This window comes from Pteropus alecto, unplaced genomic scaffold (genome assembly GCF_000325575.1).
Source record: "Pteropus alecto unplaced genomic scaffold, ASM32557v1 scaffold41, whole genome shotgun sequence".
Lineage (NCBI taxonomy): Eukaryota > Metazoa > Chordata > Mammalia > Chiroptera > Pteropodidae > Pteropus > Pteropus alecto.
This window is the reverse complement of record NW_006430464.1, coordinates 616,236-623,956: the sequence shown is the minus strand read 5'-3', so window position 1 is coordinate 623,956 and position 7,721 is coordinate 616,236. Positions and strand designations below refer to the sequence as shown.

The window sequence follows — 7,721 nt, the reverse complement described above, 5'->3', positions numbered from 1 at the left end:
AATAGCGAAAGTCTAAAAGAATAAACAAGGAACGTGTTGTCTAAAGCCTTCGCCGTCATTGGCATCACCGGCGGCGCAATGATCGCCACCATCGTAACCATGATCACGGACGTCACCATCATGACCAGATTCAGCGGGATCACCACCACCGTCACCGTCGCCACGATCGGCACTCTTATCGTTTCTATCAACGTCGTCATCGTCGTCATCATGGTGGTTCTCGACCAGAGCAGGGTCCCCCCATCCCCACCCATGGGACCTTCGTAACGCCTACGGTCATTTTTGGTTGTCTAAACTGGGGCTTATGGTGGTTGTTGCTACGGACGTCAAGAGGCTAGAAATGAGGGGTGCCGCTACACAGCCTACAGTACACAGGGCAGCCCGGCCCCCACCACTTCAATAACGATCTGACCCTAAATATGGACAGAGCTGAGGTTGAGACACTCTGGTCCACTCTGCCGAGAATGTGGCTACTCCCTTCGTCCCTCGAGATGTGTGTTTAACCCTCACATCACCCTTCGGGGCAGGGGTGACCCTTCACGTCCTCTACGTGGGGCTGGGAAGACCCGAGAGGACACAGGATCTGCTCAAGGTCGTCCAGCCAGGTAGAGGCAGAGCCGGAATTTGAATCCAGATGTTAATCATCTCTCCATCCAACGCCTTCCCGCAGCATGGCTGACCTCTGCCGCCTGTTTCCCCAAACTCAACAGCTTTGTAAACACAAAGAAACCGCCAGGATGGAGAAAAGCCCTGGATGAAGCCCTGTTGCTACTTTCGAGGCACGGCTGACTCTAAACCCTCCCTCTCTCCCTCTGCCTCGCTCCTGGTCCTCAAGACCGATGTGTCTGGCCCAGATGCTCCCTGACAGCCCAGTTCCTGGCTTTTCCCTTCCCCCTCTGGCTCTGCCTTTCCCTCCTGGGTCCGAGTCTCCAAGCCATGGCCCACCCTTGACGCAGGGCAACGAGCCCCTGATGGAGAAATGGCTGACCGGCACGTAGACCAGGATTCCGCAGAGGTAGACACCTCCCAGGACAGTCGCCACGGCGAAGAACACAGCCAAGGGTCCTGCGATGTAGAAGCCTCTCCTAAGAACAGGGACGTGCCTGGAAGGAGAGGGTAGGTGGGCGTTAGGACCGTCCTTCTCACCCCTTCATCCATCTCTTCATCTACTCGTTTGTTCTTCAAGGAGTTATCGGCGCCTGCTACATGCAAAGCGCTGTCCCAGGTAGCAGGCATTCAACGGGGAACCAAGGTCACTTCCTGCCCTCGTGGGGCTGGCATTCCAGGTGAGAAGCAGACAGCCAACAATGAAGCGAGGAGCTGACTCACGTCACTAACCCTAACCCTGACCCTAACGAGTGCTCTGGAGAACAGACTGACATGCGGGGACAGAGAGCGGCAGGTCAGAGGGCTGCTGGTGTCACAGGGTCATTAACGCATTGCAGGGGCGTTCCACTGTGCACCAACTGTGCGTCTGCCAGGCCCCGTGGTACAGCACTGGGGACAAATGACAGTCAAAGAGCTCACCCAACCTCTGCCCCCCGGAGTTTAGAGTGCAGTGGAGTGGGAAGGCCTGAGTCAGATAGTAACACAAACGCGTCGTGTTCGGCGCATAGTAGGTGCTTCGTCAGCAGTGCGCGGGGACCAGAATGACGCCTCCGGCCCACATTCGCTGTGTGCTCACGGCTCTCTGGGAAGAGCCAGGCCGATGGCTCCTGTTGAACTTTCTCTCTCAGCGTCGGACTTGGTTCTCACAGCGACCCGGTGACGTAGGGACCTTGGTTATCCCCACACGACAGATGGGGAAGCGGGAGCTCGGAGAGGTGAAGCTGCCCTCCCCGGCTTGTGCCGCTGGCCAGAGGCAGAGCCGGGATCTGGACTCGGGTCGCCGGGTTCCAGCATCCCCGCTCGTCACCGCCCTGCGTGTCTGAGCCCGTCGGTCTCTCTCCGTCGATGAAAACGGCGTTTTCGCCATTTACGGATTCAGCCCCAAATCACGTTTCTCACACCACGTCCACGGCAGAGCTCTACCTTCTCTGGGCCACTTCCCCTTCCTCTTCCCACTTCCTTATCTCGGAGACGGCCCAGCATGACCGCTGCGGGCAGAGGCCGTGTGGTCTGACCGGACTCCCGGGGCGTGAACTCTGCCTCCTCTGCTGATTAGAACTGGAACCTGGAATAGAGCACCCCACCCCGAGCACCGGTGTCCTCACCTGTGGAATGGGGGCGACGCTCCCAACAGAGAGAGACTGCGAGGGTCGTGCGGGTTGGAATGGGGGCTGGCGCTCAGTAAGTGCTCGTCAAGTGTTGGCTGATCTTGTCTCGCAGATCTCTGAGCTCAGGACTCTGGGGACTTCCTGGAGGGGGCAGCTTTGGGCTCAGACCTCAAGGGGATGGGAGGGTTCCACCCAACCACTGTGAGGACGGAGTGTGAGCTGGAGACAGCAGTCCTGGTGACAGGTGCCACCCAGGCCGAGGCGTGGAGGTGGGGACACTGGGAGAGGGTAAGCCCCAGAGGGGAAGCGGCTGCACTTACGGGGCCTCTGGACCTCGACGTCCCTGTACATGGAGAGCTGGGCCACGGGGTTCTCCACGACGCACCTGTATCTGCCCATCTGCTCCCAGGCCAGACTCGGCAGCGTGATGTTTGCCTCTGAAAAGCTCAAGAGGGAGCCGTGGTGGACCCAGCGGTACTTGGGTCCCGGGAGGGAGGTGGAGACACACTCCAGCCGCACCCGGGTGCCGATCTCGGCAGACACGATGCCTCTGATGTGGTGGGGGTCAGTCCGCAGCAGCACGCTGTCCGGCCCATCTGCAGACAGGACGGGAGCCCGGGGCCCACATCTCGTCTCGTTCCCTCGAGCCTCACAGAGTCCTCCCCCGGTCCGGAGGTGCCCCACTCCGCACCCAGAGCGGACCCCCTAGATTCCCCCCGGCGGGCAAGGCAGCCGTGGTGACAACGACGGCACCTCCTGTGTGCCAGCTCCGTGGCGGCCGTTCACGTCATGATGACATAGGGATAGACCAGAAGCAACTGCGTCAGGCCCACGGCGTTTCGGGCGCTGCCTCAAATACCTTCCAGGTTTTCACGCACTTGCATAATTCCCACAGCGGCCCGTGCGATCAGTTCCACTATTGATCTGTGTTACGGCTGAGGGAAGCGAGGCTCGGAGGAGAAGACCGAGGACTCGCGGCCTCCATGGACCCACGAATGGGCCAAGCAAGTCCCCCTATGGCCAGGAGGAATCTTTCTGAACAGCTGTAGCCCCGGGTCCCGGGTCTAACCTCCGGCCAGTAAGCAGTGTACGGAGGTCGTCTCTGTGACAGCCTTGCCGTCATGTCTTCGATCGACAAGACCCATCCGAGAATTTGAGAAGGTCTTGCCAGGAGGCAAACCTGGCCTTGGTGGGCCGCCAGAGAGGTCTAAAGAGAAGAGAATGTGTGGCATGCAGAACTTAGTTTTTTCGATCGAACTGTCTGCTCAAGGGCGTGTAGACAGTTCCATCCGAGCGAAGGACGAAGGGGAGGTGACAGCGCTAAGTCAGAAAACCAGAGATGAGAGACCCAGGAGCCGAACTGGAAAACCCAAGGCAGGCGGGGTCTTGAAAACTCGACCCATTAAATGTCAATCTAAGCAACGATCGGTTGCGAGCTGCCCCCTCTTTCCACAGAGTCCCATTTCTAATCTGAGAAGCAGGGGTTAGGGCATGTCCCAGGTCCAAAGAGCCAAATAGCCAGAGCTGGGGATCATTTCTAATCTGAGAAGCAGGGGTTAGGGCATGTCCTAGAGAGCCAAATAGCCAGAGCTGGGGATTGAGCCCAGATCAAGCTGGCCGCAGGCTGGCTCAGGATGCTCCCTCTCTCCGGTTCTGCGTGTGTCACCCCCACGCCCTTGGATGACTCTGGGCCCACCCCTGGCTCCACACCCGTCACCCCAGACCACTCACAGGCCACCGTCAGAGAGATCTGTTCACTCCTTTGAAGAAGCCCGAAGATGTTTTTAATCGCACACTGAAGCACTCTGTCATCGCGGCCGACCCTGTGGATGACGAGCATCTTGCCGTCTGGGGAAATTGTCATCCGGTCATTGCTGGTCACCAGTAAGGCGTTCACATACCACTCGACATCAGCGGCGTCGGTGTGGCAGAAGGCGGCCACGGAATCCATGTACGGTACCACGGAGCTGCTGCTGACCGAGATGCCTGGGTTGCTTTCCAACTCTGCGGGAAGCAGGGAAGGGTGAGAGGTGGGGTCTGGCCCCCCAAGCTCCACTCATCTCCTCCTCCCCAACCCGGGTCACATGGTCCCTCGCCGCTGCAGCAGCCTCCGGGCCCCCCCTCGCCCCGTCCCCACCACTCTGGGTTACTGCAGCGTGGGCACAGATCCGCATCTCGCAGTGACGTGAGCTCTAGGAAGACTGTCTCAGTCCTGCTGTGACCCCAGCACCCCTGGGCACAGGGTGGAACCCAGTGGGAGCCCTGGGCATGATTATCTGGGTGGATAAAACTCTCCCGTCGACACGTGCCTTTGATTCGGGGTCTAAATTCAGTGGCGTGGAAGTGCAGGGGGGTGTGGGGGTGGGTTTTTTTTTAGAGTGGGGGGGTGTGGGGGATGGGGATCTGCTGCCACGTCTGCAAACCCCCAACCTCAGCTCAGTTCCACAGAGGAAGCACAGACACCTGAGATCCTCAGGTCCGGGCCACCAGGTGTGGACACTGGGGGTGTTCGAGCCCAGGATGCACGGCTGCCAGTGAGACATGATAGTTGTGTGTGTCGGGGACCCGGAGGAGCTTAGGGGGAAGTGAGGAGTTGGGAAGGGGTCGTGCTGGAGAGGTGGGGGAGGGGATCAAGGCAGATAGGTGACCCAGGGAACCTTCTGTGCGTGCGTGTGTGTGCGTGTGCGTGCGTGTGCGTGTCTGTGTGCGTGTGCGTGCGTGTGCGTGTGCGTGTGTGTGCGTGTGTGTGTGCGTGTGTGTGCATGTGTGTGTGTCTGGGTGAGGTGTGCCCGTGTGTGTGTGTGTGTGAACAGGGCCGATTCCGTCTCCTCGGGGACCCCAAGAACGACAACTGCTCCCTGGGCATCAGAGATGCGCGGAGAAACGACTCGGACACCTACTTCTTTAGAGTGGAGAGAGGGTCTAAACTGCGTGTGTGTGCGCGCGCGTGTGTGTGCGTGTGCATGTGTGTGTGTGCGTGCGTGTGTGTGTCTGGGTGAGGTGTGCCCATGAGTGCGTGTGCGTGTGCGTGTGTGTGCGTGTGTGTGTCTGGGTGAGGTGTGCCCATGTGTGTGAGCTCGCGAAAGTCCTGGTGAGGGTCCTTGTCCCCGTCACCTCCACACCTCCCGTCCTGCAAGGTCATCTCTCTCTTACCCACAAGGACCAGTTCCCTCCAGAGGCGGCAGGTGGGTCCGGAAAGGCCCATAACTGGCGTGTGAACTCCTAGTGGAGGGATCTCTCCGGTGACCCGGTGGCCTCCGCCGGGGGACACAGACCTGCGTCTCCGCCTGTAACTCCGTCGCCCTCGGCCTCCCAGGTTGGACTCTGCACCGTGGGGGAGGGGCTGGGCCAGCGCTGTGAGAGCCGGTCATTCTCTTGACGACTTGGTGCTACCTTTCGTTTATGATTTATTTACTTATTTACACTCGTCCGTCCCGGTCACAAACAAACAACCCCACACGTTCACTGTTAGGAAAACTGGAAAATGCCAGACAACGCGACCCGGACGAGACGTGAGGCTTTTTGAAGGTGCGTCTTGTTTTAGGGTTTTGTTTTTTCCTACGCAGTGCTGGATCGCTAAATCGCATCGTCGCTTTCGACAACCACTGGACGCAGGGCTGTGCGAGTCTCCCCAGGTCAATGGACCAAGTGTTTCGAGCTGTGTTTGGGACTATGTTCACCTTTCACGCCAACAGATACTTCTTTTAATCGTAAGAGGGATGCATTAGCTCTAAAAATTTTGGAAAAGTCTTAACAAAGAAAATGTAGACGTGGGGGAGGAGGGAGTGTTGCAATCTGTGATACGATGTGTTTAAAAAAGAAAACCTATTTATTAATGGCAAATAGAACATATAAAGAAAAACAGAACTAACACTATCTTAAGAATTAAGCCACTGCAAATATTCCTCACGAATCTTCATAATCGGTATTTTAAAATTAGGTAACTATTTAAATACTTATCTAAATATATAAAATGTTTATACGTGTATCCGATTGTGCAGGTATAAATATACAAATAAATAATTTTATAAATAGAACGAGTATATAATTATTCATTATTATCGAATTAATGCTGTTAAAAATTGCCCGTGATAATTTGACCACCTGGAGATATATCGAGCTTTTTCCCATGGCTCTTTTTGGTGTTGACGTTATCTGTTCTCATGCACATATGCATATTTTTATAAAAGCGGAATCACACCATTAAATATCCTCCTTATGTGGGTTTCTCCAACGTTAAACAGAAATTTAGTCAGGGGAACACGAGCACACGTACACCTCTGAGTACCTGGTGGCTTATTCAATATCTCTGAAGTCTCGTACTGTAGCCTGAAAATCCATATGCAAAACACATCTGCGTGGAATAGGAAAATAATGTCTTTGCGACCATCGAAGTCATTTCATCGGCCGTCCCCAGGATGTGAGTGTAAGCGGAAGACATGCAAAGGTGATCTCGTGGCTCTCGCCCATCTGAAGCACTGGGTTACTGCCCCTTCCCTCATCTCCGAACTGCGTCCGCTCCAAGGAGGAAGGAAACCTTTCTGAGAATGGTTCACAGCAGTTCTGCTTATATCTCATTGGCCAAAAAGTCGTCATGTGGCCACACTTACCTGCAGGGGTAGCTGGAGAGTGCAGCCTTTTTAGTTAGGAAAAGAGGGAGAATGGATATTAGGGGGGCACCAGCCACCTCTGTCACAGAGAGCACCTGAGTGGATCTACTTGGCAATCCCCGACATGAGCATCCCTATCAGACAGAATTTTGTGCCAAGTCACTGGAGAAAAACGTCCCTCCCTTGCAGCCAGACTATACATGGCCGACGATGACTGACCCGCTCATTTGGGACCGAGATGGCAGAGCTGTTTCAATCAGCGCCCATGGCATGAATCGGAGCATTTAATACAAAGGAACTCTCGCAAGGCCCCTGCCCTTGGAAGGCATCTGCAGGCTTGGCACATCCGTCAGGCTTCAGAGACTCACACTTATTCCCTCAAGCAGATCCCGGAGCTGGCCCTGGCCCTGGCCTTGGCCCATCCCATCCTGGCCCCCCTGTCATTTGGAGCATCTTATCTGAGCAGCAGGCATCCTATGTCATCAGTCCATGGACACCTCTGAGCGGAGAAGTCTGACAGGTGTTGGGAAGTGACTCCCTCCAGAAAGACATGTCAGTAGTGGGTGTAGCCAGCCACGGCTCTCACCTGGGGGCAGGTGACAGCCTGGGGAACGGCAGTCCCACGGAGCCCCGAATCTCTTTCTGGAGCTGTCTTGTTTCGGTCTCAGCTCATCAATAGCAAATGTTACGGCGGTACCAGCCCTTGTAGTTCTTATTATGATTGTAAGATGACCTCAGCAAAAATCGCCAGAAAACCTTGAAAAAATAGAAGTTTATTACTGGCCCTGGAAGGAAATGACACAGAGCTCTTGGAGCGAGGGAGAAGAAGGGAAGGAGGGAGAGAGAGAGAGAGAGAGAGAGAGAGAGAGAGAGAGAGAGAGAACTTGTCACGCGA

The 7,721-nt window shown here is 55.9% G+C and overlaps 1 protein-coding gene across 1 annotated transcript; it reads right to left on the bottom strand.

Moving 5' to 3' along the window:
• Positions 1-396: 396 nt before the first annotated feature.
• CEACAM18 (carcinoembryonic antigen related cell adhesion molecule 18) lies at positions 397-4,390 on the bottom strand. Its single transcript, XM_015591489.1, has 5 exons — positions 4,354-4,390; positions 3,948-4,220; positions 2,494-2,812; positions 946-1,085; positions 397-413 (listed from the first exon to the last, which is right to left on the bottom strand). The coding sequence occupies exons 1-5, from the start codon at positions 4,388-4,390 to the stop codon at positions 397-399; spliced, it is 786 nt and encodes a 261-aa protein (XP_015446975.1).
• Between the last annotated feature and the right edge of the window lie 3,331 nt (positions 4,391-7,721).

What these genes read in the sequence shown, in the direction of transcription:
- CEACAM18 (XM_015591489.1), bottom strand. Translation starts at nt 4,390, where the DNA reads ATGCGGATCTGTGCCCACGCTGCAGTAACCCAGAGTG. An exon ending in CGCTGCAGTAACCCAGAGTG is followed by an intron (nt 4,221 to 4,353) that starts GTGGGGACGGGG and finishes TGCTTCCCGCAG; the next exon opens with AGTTGGAAAGCAACCCAGGC. An exon ending in GGGGCTTACCCTCTCCCAGT is followed by an intron (nt 1,086 to 2,493) that starts GTCCCCACCTCC and finishes CCCTGTTCTTAG; the next exon opens with GAGAGGCTTCTACATCGCAG.